The sequence below is a fragment of the Paramormyrops kingsleyae genome, chromosome 18 (genome assembly GCF_048594095.1).
Source record: "Paramormyrops kingsleyae isolate MSU_618 chromosome 18, PKINGS_0.4, whole genome shotgun sequence".
Lineage (NCBI taxonomy): Eukaryota > Metazoa > Chordata > Actinopteri > Osteoglossiformes > Mormyridae > Paramormyrops > Paramormyrops kingsleyae.
The window spans coordinates 1,510,528-1,534,885 of record NC_132814.1 but is presented as its reverse complement, the minus strand read 5'-3'; the positions used below and the strand labels follow the sequence as shown (position 1 = coordinate 1,534,885).

The following is a 24,358-nucleotide window of genomic DNA, read 5'->3' as shown; positions in this document are numbered from 1 at the left end:
AATCATGCATTCAGCATTTCGTGTTGCGGTGGAACCAACCCTCTGCCATGGCATTCAGCCATGTACAGTTCTCATAATGTAACTAATGTTACAAAACGCAGTTTTCTAAACACAGTTAACTCTATAACACATGTGAATCACAAAATTATTATACTATTGCAATTATGGACAATCTGTATATACTGTAAGTTTTACACATTAAACCTATTCTATTTTTGTCCAACTGGGTGTGTCACATGACTATTTTGGTCCAATCATGATTGAGTGATCACACCTGCAGTAAAAGCTAGGCTACGTTCATTAGTTTACGATGGATAATAACCCTGAGACTGCATTTAAGTCAGTGGTGTCGGAACATTTTGGGTATACAGTGGAGTACAGGGATGACAGTCATGTCATACACAAAAACATAAAAATATATATAAAAAAAAACTCACAAAATCACATAATCCGAACCCAATCTGACCCAAACTGTGGATTTGGAGAATCATTACACCCCTAGAGAATGACAGGCTGCCATTTCTATGGTTACACAAGGCAAAGTCAGGTGATAAACATCCAGTCACTTTGCTGGTACCTTAGTGTCAAGTTTTATTTTTCTTCAATTCAGGAAAAATGCCCAGTGGGCATTCCAAAGCTCACTGGGGTAATTACAGTGACAGGCAGTCAAGCTTAAACATAACATGTCAAAATTAACATGATGGAGCTGAAGACAGCTCGGATTTATTCAGAATGTTGGTAATGACACTGTACATTTCAACACTGCAAACAACACTGCAAAGGTAAGATAATCATATAATGTACAAATATTTACGCAGGAAGGTTTCTGTCCTGAAACCAGTTTGCTTATGACTTGTAACTTTCCAAATACATTGTTTCACTAAACAGTGTCTCTTCACGTGAAGTCATCAAGCTTTTTTGTTAAGCAGATATTCTGAGACACATAAAATGTTGAAAAGTTCCATGTAACAACAACATAATATACAAAGTTCAGTTTGGAAGAAATTGGTTGACATGAAGGAGGACCCTGTATTGATCTTCACAGGTGACTGACTATAGATACAGCACAATGGTCCTTCTCAGGGTGCTGCTCTTTAGATTAACATCTGCTTATATGCATGTGCAGTTTGTCTTAGAAATGTTTATCTGGTACCCAGCAAAGTCCCCCAAGTCTTCAGATGGTTAACAATAAAAGATCATCAATTATCTGATGACTGCTAACACGAGTAGCTTGTTGATCCAACAGGACCTGGTAAACTTGGGACTGCAGGCAAAACACATAAAATTAAACACTATAGATCCTTCAGACTTCTGTGTTCTTCTCCCCCAGTAATACCTCCTTTGTGTCTGGTTCATTGTGATCAGCAGGTGACGATGCCTGATTGCCATGTGATCCCTGCAAAAGTGTGTTAGTTGATACATTTTATATGTTTTTTTCATCAAACAAGTAATGTGGCCAACACGTAATTTTGTTTACTATAGTCAGGGAAAAAATTATTTGAACCCCTGCTGATTTTGTAAGTTTGCCCACTAACAAAGAAATGATCAGTCTATAATTTCAATGGTAGGTTTATTTGAACAGAGACAGAACAATAACAAAAAATCCAGAAAAATGCATTTAAAAAAAGTTATAAATTAATTTGCATTTTCATGAATGAAATAAGTATTTGAAAACGTGCTTTAGTACTTCATGGCAAAATCTTTGTTGGCAATCACAGAGGTCAGACGTGTCTTGTAGTTGGCCACAAGTTTTGCACACATCTCAGAGGGGATTTTGTCCCACTCCTCCTTGCAGATCCTCTCCAAGTCATTAAAGTTTCATGGCTGATGTTTGGCAACTCGAACCTTCAGCTCCCTCCACAGATTTTCTATGGGATTAAGGTCTGGAGACTGACTAGGCCACTCCAAGACCTTAATATGCTTCTTCTTGAGCCAATCCTTTGTTGCCTTGGCCATGTGTTTTGGATCATTGTCATGCTGGAATATCCACCCACCACCCATTTTCAATGTCCTGGCTGAGGGCAGGAGGTTCTCACCCAAGATTTTACGGTACATGGCCCCATCCATCCTCCCTTTGATGCAGTGCAGTTGTCCTGTCCCCTTGGCAGAAAACATCCCAAAAGCATAATGTTTCCACCTCCATGTTTGACGGTGATGACGGTCGTCTTGGAGTCATAGGCAGTATTCCTCCTCCTCCAAACACGGCGAGTTGAGTTGATGGCAAAGAGCTCGACTTTGGTCACATCTGACCAACACTTTCACTCAGTCCTCCTCTGAATCATTTAGATGTTTAGTGGCAAACTTCAAACAGGCCTGTTCATGTGCTTTCTCAAGCAGGGGGACCTGGTGGGCACTGCAGGATCTCAGTCCTTCACGGCATAGTGTGTTACCAACTGTTCTCTTGGTGACTTTGGTCCCAGCTGCCTTGAGATCATTGAAAAGTTCCTTCCAAGTAGTTCTGGGCTGGTTCCACACCGTTCTCATTATCACTGAAACTCCATGAGGTGAGATCTTGCGTGGAGCTCCAGACCAAGGGAGATTGGCAGTTATTTTATGGTTCTTCCATTTGCGAATAATCGCACCAACTGTTGTCACCTTCTGACCCACCTGCTTGGCAATGGTCTTGTAGCCCATTCCAGCCTTGTGTAGGTCTACAATCTTGTCTTTGACATCCTTGGAAAGCTCTTTGGTCTTGGCCATGGTGCAGAGTTTGGAATCTGGTTAGATTGATTGCTTCTATGGACAGGTGTCTTTTATACAGGTAATACACCTGGGAGCCAGAAATCTTGCTGATTGATAGGGGATCAAATACTTATTTCATTCATTCAAATGCGAATTAATTTATAACTTTTTTGAAATGCATTTTTAAATTATTGTTCTGTCTCTCATTATAGACTGGTCATTTCTTTGTTATTAGGCAAACTTACAAAATCAGCAGGGGTGTAAAAAATTTTTTCCCTGACTGTACCTACCAGGTTATGGGACTTATTTTATTGGGACCAAATATTTAATATCTCAAAAATTATAGTATGAATAAAATGCTCAAACTATGATGCATACAGACTTTCATTAAGAAGCTAACTTCCTTATTCTTTTGAAATACACTGTAAAAAACTGACAAGTAACTGTGTCCTTAGATCCAGAGTGGAGTAAATGACAGGAACTCTGAGAATCACAAAGTTCTTGTTCCTCTGTTTACCTCCTCTGTGTTTGGTCCATTGGGATCAGGGGGGGACAATGCTTCAGTCTCCTCATTGTCATGTGATCCCTACAGAAGTGACAATATTAACTTAAATGTTTCATATTACTGAGTTTCACCAAACACAGTACAATAACCATGAAGTGATATTTACCTTTCAGTTTACATTATTTTAGTTTTCATGTAACCAAACATTAATGAAATGTTGGAATTACCAGCAACCTACAACCCAACATCTACAGCAGCTATTTAGGAATTCAAACTTTTAAAATATTCACAATGCTTTTGCATGGAGACTGTTGGTAAGAAGCCAACTTCCTATTTCCGAATCACACCGCAGCTAAATCTGCAGCTAATGACCCAGGGAGCCTCCATTACGTTATCCCTGAGAACCACAAAGTCCTTTGCTTCACCTCCTCTGCCTTCAGTTCTTTGGGATCAGTGGATGATGACGCCTCAGTCTTGTGACTGTCATGTGATCTCTGCAAAAATAAAAGTGTCCGCTGATAAAAAATAATATTTTCAGGTTCCACTAAACAACAAGTAGTGACCATGAAATGGTTTTACTTTTCATATTACAGCAAAAACTGGAGGTCACCATGATAAGGTTTAGGTAACGTTTGCTTTTTATGATCTCATAAAACTGATGATGTCAGAGATATATGAAATGGTACAATAACACTCGGCACTCATAGTCGATATTTTCAATACAGAATAAATGGGCTGGGATAAAGGTGTAAAGTGACACTGATATGGGCCAATGCCTGACAGAGCATATACAGTACAGTAGCACAGTGGAGGGCAGAACAGGCATCTCATCAGCAGGGGTTACTGTATGTTTTTACAGTCACCAAAACAGCGTTCATGCTCTCTATGCTGTGCATTCTGGGCTTGGGCCTGTAAACCTCAGCTGTGTTTCTTCATCGTAATCAGACTGGTTTCTGTGTGGCTGGAAAAGCTCAATATCTGAAGCAAGACTCAAAGCCTTTTCCCTCAAGTCCCCATCTGAACATGGTCTGGTACAGAGAGACCTGCCAAGGACCAGCTCATCAGGGTTCTCTCCCATAAGCAGCTGGTCCATGTTCAGCTGGAGCAGCTGTGCCCCCTGCATGCGAGTTGCCCCCACCCCTAGAGGGGACACACCTGCTACACAGGCGGCATGTGGTGACAGCTCAGAGCTGGCAAGGCCTGCATGGGTGACCAAAGTGGCTGAGCTGTTTTGGCCTGCAGGGCTCCAGGCAATACACTCCCAGCCCCTGTTGGGGCTCCAAATTCTGCTGGGGGTGTGGGGCTGCTTTGCCTGTTTTGAAAGGCTGTTTATTTATTAAAATGTGTATGTATATATACAGTGCTTGAAGTGGGAATAAACAGTGCCAGTACTCTCCTTCACATTGGTGCGTTTATTGGCTGGTATCAACAAATAATTAAGTACAGTATTACATTCTGAATCATATATGTATCATTTCTATTACCACCTTGAACATGCAATATTAAAATAGGATCTCTGAAAGATGAAATTATTGTAAGACTTCATGACAGTGTGTGAAACTGGTTCTCTCATCGACTGGATAAAGGTCATATTCATCTTTTTCCAAAGCAAACTGCCAATCACGAAATTCAAAGTGACCAATTAATGAAGTGATGAAATCAGCCACTGTTCCCAGCTCCAGTTTCAAAACTCTGTCTGTCGAGCGAGTGAGTGTTGTGCAGACACAAGCGCTTAGAGAGGATGGGCTTTCTCCTCGGGGACGCATATGTGTGCATGGTTTTTATGTACTCAAGTTTTGAGACTAATTAAACGCCATAGCCTTCCCTACCATGTTTAACAGGGGACCATGAACTTGGAGAATGTACTGACATGTTCTGTGTGCTGGAGTCATAATAAGGGCTCTTCCTCTACCTCAACAGACTCCATACTTACAGGCAAGGAGGAAGAGCACAAGGGCCACAGATTTGCTACAAATAATAATCTGAGGGAAGATGGTCAGACTGACATAGAGAAACAGGTCCCAGGACACCAAGCAGAGAGGCTGATGTATCTCGGACACATACCTGGTCCATCTCGGTATCTTGGAGTCTCTGAATCAAGCCCATCTCTTCTTTTATTCTAAGGAAATTATAATACAGTAATTACAATGGAGCTTTGTAATATCACATTTTAAGTTCAATTTTATGATTATTTTGTGAATTCCCATTAACACCTTAAATTTAGATAATTCTGGGAGTTATTCGATTTTCAACTAAGCGTTTGGTTCCTATATAAGAGCTGGATTATGGAGCAGAATCTACATTTTAACAGTTTAACACATGGTGTCCCTCACTTGTAACATTGCTGCATGGTGACTCAGTGGGTGACACTGGCACCTCACACCTCCCGGCTTGGGCTCTGTGTAGTTTGCGTGGCGACTCAGCGGGTGACACTGGCACCTCACACCTCCCGGCTTGGGCTCTGTGTAGTTTGCGTGGCGACTCAGCGGGTGACACTGGCACCTCACACCTCCCGGCTTGGGCTCTGTGTAGTTTGCGTGGCGACTCAGCGGGTGACACTGGCACCTCACACCTCCCGGCTTGGGCTCTGTGTAGTTTGCGTGGCGACACAGCGGGTGACACTGGCACCTCACACCTCCCGGCTTGGGCTCTGTGTAGTTTGCGTGGCGACTCAGCGGGTGACACTGGCACCTCACACCTCCCGGCTTGGGCTCTGTGTAGTTTGCGTGGCGACTCAGCGGGTGACACTGGCACCTCACACCTCCCGGCTTGGGCTCTGTGTAGTTTGCGTGGCGACTCAGCGGGTGACACTGGCACCTCACACCTCCCGGCTTGGGCTCTGTGTAGTTTGCGTGGCGACTCAGCGGGTGACACTGGCACCTCACACCTCCCGGCTTGGGCTCTGTGTAGTTTGCGTGGCGACTCAGCGGGTGACACTGGCACCTCACACCTCCCGGCTTGGGCTCTGTGTAGTTGGCGTGGTGACTCAGCGGGTGACACTGGCACCTCACACCTCCCGGCTTGGGCTCTGTGTAGTTGGCGTGGTGACTCAGCGGGTGACACTGGCACCTCACACCTCCCGGCTTGGGCTCTGTGTAGTTGGCGTGGTGACTCAGCGGGTGACACTGGCACCTCACACCTCCCGGCTTGGGCTCTGTGTAGTTTGCGTGGTGACACAGCGGGTGACACTGGCACCTCACACCTCCCGGCTTGGGCTCTGTGTAGTTTGCGTGGTGACACAGCGGGTGACACTGGCACCTCACACCTCCCGGCTTGGGCTCTGTGTAGTTTGCGTGGTGACTCAGCGGGTGACACTGGCACCTCACACCTCCCGGCTTGGGCTCTGTGTAGTTTGCGTGGTGACTCAGCGGGTGACACTGGCACCTCACACCTCCCGGCTTGGGCTCTGTGTAGTTTACATTCTCTCTCCATGTTTACCCAGATACTCCCCAGTTTCCTCACAGTCCCAAAACATGAGGTTTAAATATCCCATCGCATGTGACTGTGTGTTTGTTCTGTGATGGACCAGCATCCTGCCCAGGGTGTCCCCTGCCTTGTGCCCTGTGCTTCCTATCACAGGTGCCAGACTCCCCACAAGGGATGGATGATTTTTTTTGCACGTTGATACCACTTTATGAAATAAATGGCTTGTACATGTACTGCGTAGATGTCTACTTACTTTTCTTTTTTATCCAACCCTGTAATTAAAAATAGATACAATATGTTGGAGCTCAAAATACTAAGACCTCAATAGGATTTTGTAGTTTATTGTAGCTGCCAGGTTATAAGTAATTAATAATGATAACGTGTAAGCATCATAGCATCAGCATCATAAAGGAAAACCAGGAAACCCAAATGAATTAAAGCAGCATTGTTATGAAATGTTACATCCTGAACCTTATCGCATAGTGAATAAATAACAATGTGGTTATAAATGTAATATTCATCCAGCTTTAGTGCTGAGCAGAAAGCTGCTAACATGCTGGAAAATTCCCAGTACACATATTCAACCTTTATGGTAAGTTATACATCATATACCTGTTATACTTACAGTATGCAGACATCTGTATAACAAACCAGCAGAAGAGGAAGACAGACCCAGAAATCAGGACAATCAGCTGCAGATCCAATGGCTGTTTTCCTGTGTCTGAAATGACATGAGCACAAAAATCACTGAGGACTGAGGTCAATAAATGAGCAGTAAGTGACATATTAAACCACAGGAATACATATATGTCCTAAACAGTTTGTACAATTTAGTTGTGTGGTTAAGTTTACATGCTAAAAGTAAAATTGCAGGAGAAACATCTCAAATCTATAGTATATTTACCTGCTTTGAGTTTTAATGCTACAGCCAGGGCAACAGAATTCAGGAGGGGGAGAAAAAAAGCCCCTGAGAAATATACATATTTACGGGGTTTGGCTGAAAGATACAGAGAAAAGCATTAGTCATACAGCTACATACAGGGCTGTAATGAAGTACATTTTTGCTCATCCATAGCAATTAAATGTGTTGCATAACCAAACAAATTTAGTATAATACAAAGAACATTCTAAGTGCACAACAAGGCTTTTAAATAATTATTTGATTCACTGAAGGAAAGGGAAAAACAATAAAAATTAAAAAAACAAACAAATATTCACCAACACCCATATCACCCATGTGACAAAGTAATTTCCCCCCTTTTGCATCGCTGTGCAGAATTTTTCACCCACTCTTCTCTGTAGAATTGTTTTAATTCAGCCTCATTGGAGGGTTTTTTAAATCTAAACTGCCCATTTAAGGTCATGAGGTTAAACTTGACCACTTTGACTAGGCCACTGTCACTACCGAAAATGTTACACCTACCGAAAATGCAACTTGCGCTACTACGCATGCGCATGCTTGCGACTTCTGGAAGGAGGCGTACTATTTTTACGGCATTGCGTCACATTTCATCATCTGTAGATTTTTGATGAGAATGTCGACAGCGAGAGGAAAGAGAAGATTTAACCGGATAATGATGGAGTCCTTCGACTTTAAAAGATTTTATGCCCAATGTGCTTCAGAAGGAGCAATGTAAAATACAGGGTATGGCCATCAATTTTACAAAGGTGACATTACTTTAATGTTACCATTATGTATTACTCCCAGTTCGATGTGCTGTGAAGTTACTTAAACTAAGCCTGCTTTTTTCTCCTTAGTCATTTCTTTTCTTATTTGTATCAGTGTAATTACCACACACTCGTGTCAGTTATGGCAGCTGTGTCTTGTGGTGCTAAATTAATCAAATTATATTTGTTTCTGACAGACGACCGATTGTTTTATCTTGGGTCAAAGTTCTTAACTATTATTATGCTGTGTTTTTTTTTTTTTTTTTTAGAAAATGCTGTACATATATCACAGCCCTTTGATAAGCAATATGGGTACACAAGATTGATATACACCCCAATTTTATTTTTTCTAAAGAAAAAGCATCTATTCAGCAATACCATTGGGAAAAACCTTATGCAAGATTACTGTCAGGCACTAAAAGCAACGCGCACACAGATGCAAATATTACAATCGGCAAAGCAATATGGTTTAAATACCACAATAAAGTGATGGCTGAACTACAAATATAAACATCAATGACCCATCTCACAATACGTGACCAATGAATGATGATACACGACGTCCATGCCCTGAATCACGCAATCACGGTCTGCCGCAAAATGTGAATACATGCGCAGTATTGGGCCTGTGGAAGTGTACATTATGCATGCGTAATAAAGAAGTGCCGGAAATTTCGTGGATGCTTGCGTGATGAATGTGCGCATGCGTAGTAGCGGAAGTTACATTTTCGGTAGGTGTAACATTTTCGGTATTTCAGCCACTCCAAAACCTTAATTTTGTTCTTTTTTCTTTTCCGCCATTCAGAGATGGACTTGCTCTTGTGGTTCAGATCATTGTCCTGCTGCATAACTTAATTGTGTTCGAGCTTCAGATCACAGACTGATGACTGAACCTTCTCCTTCAGTACTTTCTGGCAGACAGCTGAATTCACGCGTCCCTCAATTACAGCAGTGCAGCAGCAAAGCATCCCCACAGCATCACACTGCCTCCACCATGTCTGACTGTGGCCATGATGTTCTTTGTGTGGAAGCTGTGTTAGCTTTACGCGAGATGTAGCAGGACCCATGCCTTCCAAATAGCTCCACTTTTGACTCATCAGCCCACAGAACATCCTCTCAAAAGTGCTGGAGATAATCAAGGTGCTTTTTGATGAATGTTTGACGAGCCTTCATGTTCTTCTCATTTAGCTGTGGTTTCTGCCTTGTAACTCTCCCACTGTCCCATGTTTGCCCAGTGTCTTTCTAATCATGGAATCATGAATGCAGACATTAACTGATCTGACAGAGGGGTCTGCTGCAGCTTTCCTGATGAGGTTTCTATTCACTCCTTGAGTAATTCTGCTATCCCGGCCACTCCTGGGCAGATTTGCCATTTTTCCAAGTTTTTTCATCTGAAGATGATGGTTCTCACAGGAACTTCTGATTAAGGTATGGTGTCATGCTTCTTGAGACCCCTTATCCAGCTCCACATTGCTGCAATGGTTCTATTTAAGTGATGTCAAGTCAAGTCAAGTGGTTTTTATTGTCATTTCAATGATACACAGTGATACAGTACATAGTGAAATGAGAGAACGTTCCTTCAGGACCATGGTGCTACATACTGTATAACACTACATCAACACAGGACTACATAAAGTGCAAGTGTGCAAATAGTGCAAACATTGCAAATACAGTGCAACACAATAGAAGAGATAATGTGTAAGAGAAGCTAAGTGTAAAGTGCAACAGTGCAATGGGTTGTGCAAAAAGTTATGATATGTAAATTCATCAGGGCTGGCAACAATCAAGCCTGGGTGTGTCTAGTTTAATTTAACCAATTACCATTTAGATTTTGTTAATTAGTTGATTGAGCGACCAATTACTTTGTCAAAGCACTGTATATACAATAAAACAGCCATTGGGTATTTTCCTTAATTAAATAAAAAATAATGCTGTGTTTACAAATTAAAAAAAGAAATCATAATATTTTAGTTAAAATATAAAAAAATAATTATAAAACAATATTTAAACACCTCATCAATGAAAATGTTTTTTAAAAATGATTTTATAGTAAAACAAATACAAACCAATTAAATGTCCCCGCTCCCAGAATACAAAGAGTGTTGTGACACTCAGAATGTAGACAAACACAAACTCGCAGATCTTTACAGGTTGTCCTGTGGTCAGAAATAGTTGCAGTTAATTTCTGTTAAATACAACAAGGGATATTCATGAAATGAACAACTTCCTGTTCCTATAAAATCAGTAAATTCATCTCTGAAGACACACAGAACAAATTAAACTAAACTGCTCCACCGTTGGAAGTATCCTTTTTACAGTTTACACAGAATGTATTACTGACTGTTTTATATTGATTACATCACAGTCTATGCCTTTATTAGTAAGGTGTAATTCATTAATGACTTAATAAAAATAGTTACAGTGCATTACTGTTAACTGCATCCCAAAAATAATTTCAGGCTTATCAACATTTTACAAACATCATTTACCAAAAGTTGCTGACAATTAAAGCTCTATTACAATCAAATGGTTTCCTTACAGTTAAAGGTTTTCCTTACCTTTGTCATTTTCTAGAATCGCACTTAGATATAGGAAACTTATTATTAGATGAAGCATGAAGAAAATCCCCAAAAGGATTTTCTGAACAAAATCTGAAAAGTAATAAAACATGTAAAATAGACAAAACAAACATAAAACAGCCCCCCATTAAACATTATCTCTGTTTACTTTTGGCTGTTATATCTTTGAGGGGTGGACAAAATAGTGGAAACATCAGTATATTTATTTCAAGGACCTAATAAGTTCGGCCCCTTCTAGCTTCAATAATTCAGGAATCTGGTTCAGATCTTCCTACAGTGTGGTTATGGAATCCTGATGTGTGCATGGGACATTGGACTGATCTTCAGAATGAAAAGCCTCCAGTTCTTTGCAAGATGAATAAGGTGGAAATCGACTTCACACACTGTGCTCCAGAACCTCCCATAAAGCTTTAATGGTGTTTAGATCTGGTGGCTGGGAGGCCAAGGAAGGCATCTGACTTCATCCTGGTACTCAAGAAACCTCTCCTGAATTTGTTTAGCAGGGTGTATGGGGGCATTATCATCATGGAATAAGGGAACATCATGAGGGAACGTTGTATGAGCCACAGGGAACAGCTGGTCTTGTAAAAAGCCCTCATGTTCCTTGGCTGTTATAGGACAATGCAGAGAATCATCAGACCTAATGACTCCCACGAGATGGCTGCCCACACCAACAGGCACTGTGGGCCAATGGCGTCCTTTGGCTTTTTCCAAATGTAACCCCATCCAGACGCTCTGCAATACTGCACTACTGAGTGCACTGCAATACTGCCCTGCTGAGCAAACTCTGCATCTGTATCACTATACTTAGCACAAGTAATTTTACTGTTGCAAAGGCCCTGCTAGAGCTGGGCGATATGTCCTATTTTTTACAATAAATTTGATATTCAATTTTAATAGATTTTCATCTACTCAAAATCAAACTACAGATGGCAAATAAATGTTTCAAAACAAGTTTTAACTTCACTTCACTTTATTTTTTTACTTAGAGTTAAAGTGCAATCTGACAAGCCAAAAAAGATGCTTGTAAGTGAGATGGCAGACCACGCCATTGTAAACACTTTTAGAAACTTGTAAAAACTTTTAGCACGTTAATGAATCCAGGCTTTTCCACAGTATGTATGGGCACTATGTCTTTTGCAACATACATCACGACAGCGTTTGTTAGCGCCTTCTACCGTGCCCCATTCTTATCATATGGCACACAGTTCGAAAACCTGTCAGGGACGGTTGCTTGCTTAACTTTGGATGTTGTGCTGGTGCTGCGGCTATTTTCATTTCGCTGGGAGCTGCACTTCTTTCACTCCGCTGTGTGCCTCTGCTTTAGATGCTGGAATAAATTTGTTGTGCTGCTTCCTTTGGTTGCAACAGACTTTGCAACGAGGACTTGTTTGGTCTGTGTCCAATGGCGCGAAACCGAACCATTGCTGTGTTGTTTCTGAATCTGCTAGAATGTTTGGCTGTGCCGCGCTAATTTACCCGTGAAGAACAGTGCGTCGCATTAGTTCCGCTTTTGGCGCTCACGTGTAAAATGAGTAATAAAATCGATTTTCATAAAAACACATTGTCCTGAACTGTAAATTCAAGAGAGAGGCGACACTTAGGAGAGGTTGCAGTCTCAGTCGCATGAGGAACATCTTGCTGAATAAATAAAGGGCGTATTATGCTTCATCATGGAGTCTCCAAATAACCAGGACTTACCAGCAAAATACCAAGAAAACATTCTTGATGATAAACTGTAAAAATGTATCGGCCTCAGGTTCATTTTCAAGGGTGTGAAGTGTTTTATGCACCATGTAGGTCAATTTGTATACTTTTGAGAATGAGGAAAAGGGAATAGGGAAAGAACAAGGACGTACCAGTAAAATACCAGGAAAACATTAATGATGATAGACTTTTATAATATATCAACATGGTCATAGATAAGACTTCAGGTTCTTCAAGGGTGTGAAGTGTTTTAGAAAATAGGGAAACTAATTACATTTTGCTCAAAAATAATTGTCAATTGAGTATATAATAAGCATTATTATGCAAAGCATTATTTTAAACTACATATAAACAGGGGAGAGTTTAATTTTGAGAACTACATGGATTTTAATTGCACTCTGATGACTCAATTTAAAGACTGACTCATATAAATTACCAGTGACAAACAGACTGAATATGGTTCAGAACAAAATTTCATACTTACAGTAAAATCCCTCCAAGCGCTTTTCTTCATGATACAATAAATAATCCTTGATAATGATGCAGGCACATATTGCCAAAGCAGCCACTGTAATTGGAATTGTATATTCTGAAAACAGAGAGATTACATTAGTGTGTGGTTGTCACGGACTCGAGGGTTTCTCTCATGAGGGCGGGGCATTGTTAAGGCAGGGAAGAAGATGGAAAATCCACTGGCGGCTCACAGGAACATGGGGGTTTATTAATAGAACAGAAAACACAGGGAACACTACAAAACAAAACGGACCATGAGGGGTCAAAAGCAAAATGGGAAAAATCCAAGACTAACTACAAAAGGTCAAGGGAACAGGGCAATAAGGAGCTGGCAGGGACACAAACATGGCAAACAGAAGAATCAGGAAAACCATAATCAACAGAACCATCAGCAACAGCAACAACGACTCCAAAAAGAACAGAACAGGATCAGGAACTTAAATACAAAATGCTAGCAAATGTAATGCCGGACAGGTGAAAAAAATTAACAAGAGCTGGTAAAACGGGCAACAGCTGAAACTAAAACTAACATCATGAAACTCAAACTAGGAAACAGAATCTAACACCAGGGGAATAACAGACAGGTAAAACACAACCACGGGCACAAAGCCAAAAACCGAAACCAAATACAAATCACAAAACACAGGAACTAGAAAACTGATACAAATGAAACACTAGGGGACAAAATCTACAAAAATACAAAGACAAAGCAGACAAAGGTGGCCAACTAGAGAGCAGGGGAAACACACTAAAGACTGACAATGGCGACACCTGCTGGCCAAACGGGGAAGAAGACACGAAAGACTCAGACAGACAGGTGCTGACCCTGACAGTGGTGTATAATTATCCTCACTAGTGCCTTATCCTATCATTATTATGGATATAAAATGTAACAGTAGTCTGAGGTGTATACCTATCCACACTAGTGTCCTATCCTATCATTATTATGAATATAAAGTGTAACATCACTGTCTATGTTTAATAAATAAAAGGTTTTCCTCATCTAAACAATCACTGTCTTTACTTCAGCTCCCTTTACAAAGTTACAATTCTCATATTCCCAGTCACATGACACCAGGGTTGGGTTGTACTAGAATACAGGTACCTGCGTTACATATTCAAAATACAAAAATGCATACAGACGATCCTCTACTTACAAATGAGATATGTTCCAAATGCAGTGTTGTGCCTGAACGAGTTCATTGAACGGTCGTTCATGAACTCGTTCATATTCTGGGTGAACGTGAACTGAACGTGCTGTATATCTGCCTGATGAACGTGAACGTGAACGCGCTCATTCTGGCGTTTATGAACGTCGTTCTCTCGTAGTTCAATTTTGTTCTAGAGAGTGCCAGATTTCCATGGAGCCAGGCAAAATCCCGGCTATAACCACTGACTGTACAATATCTAGGCTACAACCGCTACAACACAATCTAAAACAGGCTTTATTATATAGGGGGAAAGACCAGATCTGGCAACACCAGCCACCACAGAGTCGCACCGCGCATGCGTCATTAAATTGCGAAGGATGAATGGAGGCAAAATCCGATGAAGGCAGCGGCACTACTTCTGTCTCAATGATGAATGAAACTTAATATGTCCACCTAAAAGAATTTTTTGAAAAGGTCAGTGATGATCCAGGTGGGAAAAATCTTACCTTTTTGTGTAAACTGTGCCTGCCGGGTCTCAAGAAGCAACTCCGCACATCAACAACGTCAACAGCAAACTTGAAACGGCATATTGAAATAAAGCACCCGTCTAACCTTTTAAGGTATGTGCAGGTCACAAAAAAATCAAAAGACACGGCAACGGTGTGCCAAAACAGATTCTGTTCTACCACCCAAAAGCCTTTGAGGAAAGTGGAAAACCCAGCTTTCATAAACTTAATAAAGGGGTTGCAGCCATCCAAAAAGGTGACATCAAGAAAAAAAGTACAAACACTGCTGAACAAGTAATTTGAAGAAAACATATGTGAACTTAAAACTAAACTCTCTGCGATTGATGCTGTGTGCACAACAGCAGATTGCTGGTCAGCTGTGAACAAAGCATTTATGGGCATCACTATCCACTGGCTGAACAAAAATGATGTTTCTAAGAGACATTCTGCAGTCCTGGCATGTCGGCGTATTAAAGGAGCACATACACATGATGTGTTGGCAAAATTATTGTCAGATGTCAACAAAGAATTCAAAATCCACAACAAGGTTGTGCGTACAGTTACAGACAACGCTTCAAATTTTGTCAAGGCGTTCAATTGTTTTGGGATGGATGTTGCTATTGATACTGAAGAGCCAGAGACAGTGGTCCACTTTGATGAAACTAAAAGTGAAGATGACAATGAACCAGAGTCAGCCTTTGCTGCTGCCAGTGAGAACTCAGATGAAGATGACCAGATGGAGCCTCATTCTCTCTCAGGTCTGGATCATCCCTCTCTCCCCCCTCATAGAAGGTGCATACTGTAGCTCACACCTTGAATCTAGTGGCCAAAGATACAGAAAAAGTAACTGAACCACGTTACAAAACAATGTCGAGAGCTGTTTTTGCAAAAGCTTCTGCTTTGTGGAACCGAGTTAAGCGAAGTCCAAAGGCTTCTGATACTGTGGAGGAAAAGCTTGGGATTAGCTTTATTGTGCCAAATGACACAAGATGGAACTCTGTATTTCTTGCCATGGAGAGACTGTCTCACATAGCAACATTAACTACCAGGGCAGAAATAAATGTGGCTGAGGTCCCCCCTGCAAATGATGCCACTCCCCTACATGACGAGCTGATTCTGCACACTGTGAGTGATGAGTTTGGCTTTCGCCGATTCTCTCCACATGAAGTCAACTTCATTCACAAATTTGTGGACGTGATGAGGCCTTTAGCACTTGCATTAAACATCCTCCAAGCAGAGAAAAACATCTTTCTTGGCTACCTGGCTCCAACCATCGTGCAACTGCAATGTCTTATGAATGACCTGTTGGATGAGAGCATGAAGCCCACTGCTGCAGAGGGTCTCATTACATGCCGTCCCCTTATAGAGAGCATCTTGCAGTCACTGAGTACAAGGTTGGCAGATCTTCTGGAGAAGAGGGAGCACATACTCTCCGCTATGCTGATGCCAAGATTCAAGCTAGACTGGGTCCAAGATGAGGAAAAATGTGTGCTGTACAGATTGATGCTGAAAAGAGAATTTCAAACCCTCAGCTCTGATGACTCAGCTGCAAGAGACTTAGGTCAACCCCAGTCCAGTGGTAAAATGGAGAAGAAAGATTCTGCAGCTTCATTCTTCAGATTTAACAGAAAAACTCCGGTTTCTCAAAAAACTGAAGTGGACACCTATTTGGATGCTCCAACCACATATGGGTTTTATGAATACATGCAGTTTTCAAAGCTCAAAAGGCTTTGAAAACACAACACTGCACTGCACTGCCCTCAAGCTCTCCAGTAGAGAGGCTCTTCAGCATCGGTGGTCTAATATTCAGGTATGGACAAACTGTGATTATATTCCATAATTAATATGCTTTGGTCATAAGTACAGTAAATATCTACCCTCTATCATGTCTTGGTGATAATATTTTAATGCTGCTCATGTAGCTAATAGTAATTGTGGTTTTCAATATAAAATTTGGTCAAATTATTTCAGTGATTGCCTCAGTACACAATTCCTTTTAATACAGATTACTGTTACCATTTTTTGCACAATAATCATGATGTTAAAATTTCTTGTTTCGTCTCATTCAGGCCCAGGAGAAACCGACTGGGAGATGCCAACTTTGAGAAGCAGCTGATCTTGAATGCCAACAAAAAGATCTGAAGGTATCTTAAATATTGTTCTGACCTATTTATTGGGCTATAGAAGCACAATGGAGATGAGTGTGTGGGTGTGCAGAGGTGAGCTGCATAAAAATAACAGAGCATATCTTGTTTTTACAGGAAGCAAGACACAGCAGATCTAGCAGGGAGAGACCACTGGGACCAGTGACAGAGGATCTTCATTCATATAAGGGGTTTTCAAGCTGGATAGAAAGTAACACTGTCCTTGGTCCAGCACGTGTTGGACTTTTTTTTTCCCCATTGATGATTATTATTATTATTTGAATTATTTATGTCCATGGCCTTGGACTCTGATTGACTCTTTTTAAGTTATTGAGGGTTTTTTTTGTTTAGTTTTTTCTCATTCATTTGGACTAAATATTTCACTTTTATTACCCAAGTTCTAGATCTGTTCTTTTTGTTTGGGCAAACAACTCAGAAAAAAATACATTCACAAAAAATTGAAAAGTGACTTACTGAGAAGAAAATCAATGTTTAAATGTTTTGCGCTTTGAGGTACATCCTTGTTTCCTACCTCAGCCTGGTTCCTACCTCAGATTGTTTCTTAATTCCTCATTAAAAAAACCATTCAAGCAGCACGTTCTTCCTCATGTTTCTGAGAATATACTGTAGGGTGAAAGCTGCAGCTGGATACGAGTGTGGACTGAATGGGGGGCAACAACTGGAAAATGCCAGTATTCTTAGGGTAACTGTCACGCCCACAGGGGCAGGGCGACACAATGGTAGACAATCGCCGCTTAATCAGCAGGACGATCCGTTACCTACTTAAGCCAATCGCAACTTCCCGGAAGTTGCGAGGTATTGTTGCCATTTTTTGAATGTGCCTTACTACTGTAAGCGTTTTGACCGTCTCTTGTTTCCCCTGTTCATCCTGCCTGCTGTGTTCTGCCCTGCTGTTTCATCTAACCTGCCTGCTTCTCGTCCCTCTTCGACCTGCCCGATCCCGTCCGACCTGCCCTTCTGCCCTGACGATTCAACCCCGCTTCCTTCATCATTTCCCCGTCCCATCTCTCCGTGTAGGACTGACTCTCCCGGTTATCGACATCTGCCCGTTTTACGACTACCCGTTTGGATTCTCCCTTTGGCTCTGATTGTACCCGGCTTTCCAAATAAACCTGTCTCCTGCATTACGGGGTTCGCCTGTTCCTTGGCTGCACAGCGTAACAGTAACAGCTTGCAGCAACATACTGGAAAAAATAAAAGAACTATGAACTAGTTCATTTTGGAACCTGCGAACTTAGTTAAAAAAATTTGAATTATGAACTATGAACTGAACTAGTTCATTTTAAAATGTGTGAACTGAACTTTGAACTAGTTCATGTAGAAAATGAACTTTCCCAACACTGTCCAAATGGCCATTCGTAACTTGAAATGTTCATAAGTCATTGTTCAACATCATTTTAAGGGTATACACAAGTACAAAGAACTAGGATGCTGGGAGTACACATGCTACGCTGCTGTGCGGCAGGAGTAATGGCCAGGAGTTTGTACTACCCAGAATTGGCGCACAGAAAAAAATTTGATGTTGTGGACAGGAAACAGTAACCCAGTAAACACCATTTGGACTTACAGTCCTCTTCGTACGTGTGTCTGAAAGTTCGTGAGTAGAGCAACGTCTGTATTCTGTATTCAGCTCACTTTCTATTTATGAAATAGTATTTGAGAATACAGACACTTTATGAAATTTCTATCAATCCATCCATTAGCTTCCACTTGTCCGGGGTTCGGGTCGCAGGGGTAGCAGCTTCAGGAGAGATACCCAGACCTCCCTCTCCCCAGCTACCTCTACCAGCTCTTCGGGGGGGATGCCGAGGAGTTCCCAGGCGAACCGAGAGATATAATCCCACCAGCACATCCTGGGTCTGCCGTAGGGCCTCATCCCTGTAGAACATGCACGGAAAACCTCTCTGGGTAGTCACCCAGGAGGCATCCGCACCAGATGTCCAAACCACCTCAACTGGCTCCTCTCGACGTAGAGAAGCAGCAGTTCTACTCTGAGACTGCTCCAACTACTCACCCTATCTCTAAGGGAGAGCCCAGACAAACCTCATTTCATGATCTCATTCTTTCGGTCATTACCCATAGCTCATGATCATAGGTGAGGGTAGGGACAAAGATGGACCAATAGATCGAGAGCTTTGCTTTCCAGCTCAGTTCTTTCTTAGCCACGACAAACCAGTTAAGCGCCTGCAAAACTGCAGATGCCGTTCCGATCTGTCTGTCCAGCTCTCGATCTCGCCTACTATCACTCGTGAACGAGTCCCCGAGATACTTGAGTCCTCCAGTTGAGGCAGTATCTTCTCACTGACCCGAAGAGGGCGATCCACACGTTTCCGGCTGAAAACCATTGTCTCGAACTTGGAGGTGCTAATCCTCATCCCCACCACTTCACACTCGGTTGTGAACCGCCCCAGAGCAGGCTGGAGATCCCCAGCAGATGAAGCCAACAGGACGACATCATCCGCAAAAAGCAGCGACGCAATCCTGAGGCCACCAAACTAGACACCCTCAACACCCTGGCTGCGCCTAGAAATCCTGTCCATAAGTATTATAAACAGGACCGATGACAAAGGGCAGCCCTGGTGGACCCCAACCCACACTGGGAATACGTCTGACTTATTACCGGCAATGTGGACCAAGCTTCTGCTCCGTTCATACAAGGACCGAATTGCCCACAGTAGTTGGCCATGAACCCCATCTCCCAAAGCACCCCCCACAGAGCACCTCGGGGAACCCGGTCGTAAGCCTTTTCCAAATCCACAAAACACATGTAGACTGGATAGGCAAACTCCCAGGCCCCCTCCAGTACCCTCACAAGGGTATAAAGCTGGTCCAGTGTTCCACACCCAGGACGAAAACTTCATTGTTCCTCCTGATTCCGAGATTCTACTATCAATCTCACCCTCCTCTCCAGTACCCCAAAATAGACTTTCACAGGAAAGCTGAGAAGTGTGATCCGGTCCCCTTTCTTAAATAAGGGGACCACTACCCCGGTCTGCCAATCCAGCAGCACTGTCTCTGACCTCCACACGCTGTTGAGAAGGCATGTCAGCCATGACAGGCCCACAACATCCAGAGCCTTTAGGTACTCCGGGCAAATCTCGTCCACACCCATGGGCCGGTCACCATGTAGCCCTTTAACCAACCAGGCCACCTCAGCCCCAGTGATGGGCAAGTCCACTCCAGCCCCCTTGAGGTCTCTGTGCCCTCAGATGTCTTAAAGGCAGTGCGCGTAGATGTATCTGAGACAGGGTTGAGGAGGTCTTCAAAGTATTCCTTCCACCTCCGAGTGATGTCTCCAGGTGAGGTTAACAGCCCCCCCCCCCCCCCCCCCCCACTATAAATAGTAGGAACCAGGAGCTGCTTCCCCCTCATGATATTCCAGATGGTTTTCCAGAACCTGTTTGAGGCTGACGGAAAGTCACTTTCCATGGCCTCATCAAACTCCTCCCACACCCGGGTTTTTGCTTCTGCAACTGCCCGAGCTGCATTCCGCCTGGCCTGCCGGTGCCTGTCAGCTGCCTTCGGAGACCCCCAGGCTAATAATTCCCAGTAGGCCTCCTTCTTCAGCTTCACAGCCCCCCTCAACTCCGGTGTCCACCATCAAGTACAAGGGATTCTGCCACGACTGGCACCTACCACCCTGGAGCCACAGCTCTGTACGGCCACTTCCACAATGGAGGTCTGGAACAATGTCCATTCAGACTCAATGTCCCCAATCTCCCCCCAGTATGCAGTTGGAGTTCTGTCGGAGGTGCGAGTTAAAGGTCTGGCGAACAGGAGCCTCTGGCAGACGTTCCCAGCAGACTCTCACCATGCGCTTGGGCCTATCAGGTCCAACCAGCTTCCTCCCCTGCCACCTGAGCCAACTCACCACCAGGTCAGGTGACAACTCTGCTCCTCTCTTCACCCAAGTGTCCAAGACAGAAGGCCGCAGATGATACGATTATGATACCAATCATCGACCTGTAGCCCAGGGCATATTCATACTATGTCCACTTATGGACACCCTTATGTTCGAACATGGTGTTCTTTATTGACAAACCATGCATTGCAAAGAAGTCCAATAACAGAACACCACTTGAGTCTCTTCCTCCCAATCACCCCCCTCCAGGCCACACTGTCGTTACCCACGTGGAATGGAAGGAGCTGCCACCAGTGAGGAGAGGTGGCAGGTGGTGTCCCCAGGGCCCTGCAAGTGGTTCTGCTCAGAATGGGCAGGTCACTCACCCAGTTCCAGCAGCTCCCAGTGGGGTCATAATGGATAGAGCAGCGGTGGGTGTTTTATTTTCTGACAGGGGTAACAGGCATATGTTCACAGGGATGGATTACTTCACCCGGTGGCCAGAAACCTACACCACCCCTCACCAGGAGGGGGAGACAGTTGCATATGCCCTAGTGGAGGGCGTTTTTAGCCGGTTCGGGGATCAAGAGACCCTGCACGGAGACCTGGGGAGGAACTCTGAGTCTACTGTATTCGACTCCCTGTGCAGCTGGCTGTGCACAAGATCCACACCACCCCCCTGTGGGCTTAGAGTGACGGCCTGGTGGAGAGGTTTCACCGCACCCTGGAACAGCTGACCTGGATGTAAAGCGTTCTGGTAGTGGTTTGGGGATGTCAATGCTCACATTCTCCAAAAGTTTGTGCGCAGATTATTTTGGCTGTTCATTACCACACACACAATTACCACACAATTACTAGTTTAATGGACCTTGCTGGCATTACAATATATTATACAGTGTCTAAGGGTATTCTAAATAAGGTACATTTTGAGTTTCCTACCAGCATACAATAGAGAATACATTCAGGACTGTGTATTCAGCATTCAGACTCTACGTGCTTACTCATAGTATTCTGCCCAAACCTGTGTGACCCTCAACCCTCACACTTAAACAGACGAGTAACAATAAAAGAGACAGTGTCATAAACTCACTTTTCACTGTGAGCACAGACATGTTTTTATCCTGCTGTTCATACCCACACATAACTCAGAATTAATGGGTTTAGACCAGGGCTAGTCAAATCACGGTCTAAGGCTGAGCACTGCTGTTTTTCCAGATTTCCTTTACCTGAGAACCAGTTGTGAAGTCTCTGGCCAATTAGAGCCAGAAATTATTAACCTAACTACCTGGGAGACTTGAAAACAAGGCCTGGATTTGGAATTGAGGGCCAGATTTGAATAGGGGGGGTTTATACCAATCAGGGCTCAGACCCACACACACAGACCCAGGGATCGAACCCTCAGTGTGAAGCTACAGTACTGCCCACTGTGTCACAACACCTCTGAGAACCAGCAGAGGGCGCTCACAGTCTCTCCTCCCTGCACCAATTAGAGCTCGCCAGACCAGTTCCACCGGTTCCTATCAGGGCACCAGCCTCTAGTTCCCTCCTTTCCCCTCTGCCTGTTTAAGCCTCAGCTCCCCAACAGTCCTCATCTGGACCTTGAACCCCTGGCCTGTGTTTCCCTACCTGTGCTAGTCCTTACTCTCTCTGTTTGCACCTGGTTCTGCTGTGTCCCAGTTGCCCTATCCCTGCTGTTTTTGTCCCATACCCTGATTTCACCCTTATTAAACCCTGTTCTCATCTTTCCTTACCTCAGGATTTCTGCCTCCTTTTCTGCCACCCCTTACACCCGGTCGTGACACACTGAGCCTCCACACAGAAGTTATTAAATGTATTAGAAACACCCACTTCCATTTACACACATAATAAGTATGAAAATGCAGGGAGACTCACCTAATTTAAATGTGTTGTTAATCCAGGCAAAGAGTTGGGAATGAATAACAAGGAACAGCATGTTAAACAGCACGGGATCATCTGTAAGGGCAAACAGATCAAATCAGACATCCTCATTCTCTTATTAGTCTATACAGATATAACGTGATATTAAATAAAGCGTCCTTGGGCTTTTCTTCCCCTGAGATTAATCCTGCCGTTTCCAGGGCCCGACTGCACTGTGAGGTCATGCACAGTAAGGCCCATGATCCGAGGGCAGTGGGGGTCAAAATACAGGCCAAGGAGTTTAATCCCCCGACAAGTCAGAGGGTCCCTTGGAACCCAGTGGCGTGATGTTGGTGGGGACCAGCAAGTGTCACCAGGGGTGGATTCCGGATCATCCCACGTGGCAGCCAGGTGCCCCCCCCCCAGCCCGTACACCCTACATGTCACCTTACATCAGGTCCACACAGTAACATTCTACTAGGTAAAATGTCAGGTGCCCAGGGTACAAGTGTAATCTGTCAAAAACCATAACCTGCAAACTCCAGAGCAGAGGTGGGACTTGAACCCCCAGCCCTGGAGTTACAGTAAGCAGCAGCAGTGCTGCCCATTGGGCCTGTGTGCAACAGAATATGAAATAGCTCTAAATCTCACTCTGGTCAGAATTCTTATTATGCTAATGGACACAAATGTTAATATGAACAAATAAACCCACATAAATATACTTACACAGGAAATAACCCATGATTACAAAAATGTCTCTAAATCGTACTGTTCTTCCCATCCTTTGGGAGCGTATTATTCGAAACAGACCGAGGCCAACTGAAAAAAGGGAAGATAAGTTTCAGTCACCAGACACAAAGCAATAAAATAGATGTGTTCAGTGGTCCTGTGTTTAAAACCCGGCAGAGCACTTGTCACCTAGGGGTTCTGAGTTTGTATCCAATATTGGACGCTAAAACTGCACAGCAGATTTAAATGGATTATGAAAAGGTGTTTCAGTTGGTTATTGTATCATAACACCCTAATTGTGTAGATTTTAATTACGGAAAGCACACTTTTAAATATCAACATCATTTCAATGCTGCAGTTTAACGTTTGTGTATCTAATTCACTACAATGTATCAAATAAATGTCATGCCCTGCTCGTCCGATCCTCCTGTGTGCCACCCCCCTTGTTAACCTTGTGTGGAATCCCTGTGTGTGGATCAGCTGTTTCAAGTTGATTAATCCTGTGTATTTCAGTCCATGTTCGAATATGTTTCCCTTGTTCTGTCATTGATGTTACAGCCTGCTTTTCCCTCGTGCTCAGTGTTATTTTCCTAATAAATCCCTCATTCCCTGATCCTGCAACTCCTGCTCCTGTTTCCCCGTTCCGTGCCTCCCCAAAGCGTGACAATAAATACCTCTATACCAAGTTCTGCCTCAATGTTCCTGATGTTCCAAGGTCTAAAACAAATTTTAATTAAATACATACTTTACAAAACCTGAAAACATACTTACCTGGGAATAAAACCATGATGACTGGCAACATTAATAAAGTGGAAAATGTTGCAAGTTGTTCTTTCCAAGCTAGAGCTGAGTATTTTGCCAGATAAACACTGACAGCAACTAAAATAAAGTAATAATAGAGTCAGTCACCATGAAATGTATGTCAGACAGAGTACAAACACAGATGTGTCCACTGGTCCTGCACAGGCCACCTAGGGGTTCTGGGTTTGAATCCCTTATTGAACATTG

The 24,358-nt window shown here is 43.2% G+C and overlaps 1 protein-coding gene across 1 annotated transcript in view; it reads right to left on the bottom strand.

Moving 5' to 3' along the window:
• Positions 1 to 566: 566 nt before the first annotated feature.
• Positions 567 to 24,358, bottom strand: part of LOC111845456 (uncharacterized) — an 88,488-nt gene continuing 64,696 nt past the window's right edge. Inside the window, exons 10-22 of the mRNA XM_072702208.1 lie at positions 24,122 to 24,229; positions 23,348 to 23,440; positions 22,637 to 22,717; positions 13,052 to 13,156; positions 10,840 to 10,932; positions 10,348 to 10,437; positions 7,518 to 7,610; positions 7,239 to 7,334; positions 6,867 to 6,885; positions 5,252 to 5,306; positions 3,613 to 3,681; positions 3,200 to 3,268; positions 567 to 1,396 (exon numbers count right to left, since the gene is read on the bottom strand). Coding sequence (XP_072558309.1) covers positions 1,304 to 1,396; positions 3,200 to 3,268; positions 3,613 to 3,681; positions 5,252 to 5,306; positions 6,867 to 6,885; positions 7,239 to 7,334; positions 7,518 to 7,610; positions 10,348 to 10,437; positions 10,840 to 10,932; positions 13,052 to 13,156; positions 22,637 to 22,717; positions 23,348 to 23,440; positions 24,122 to 24,229 — 1,064 coding nt within the window. The 3' untranslated portion in view covers positions 567 to 1,303. The remainder of the gene's footprint in view (positions 1,397 to 3,199; positions 3,269 to 3,612; positions 3,682 to 5,251; positions 5,307 to 6,866; positions 6,886 to 7,238; positions 7,335 to 7,517; positions 7,611 to 10,347; positions 10,438 to 10,839; positions 10,933 to 13,051; positions 13,157 to 22,636; positions 22,718 to 23,347; positions 23,441 to 24,121; positions 24,230 to 24,358) is intronic.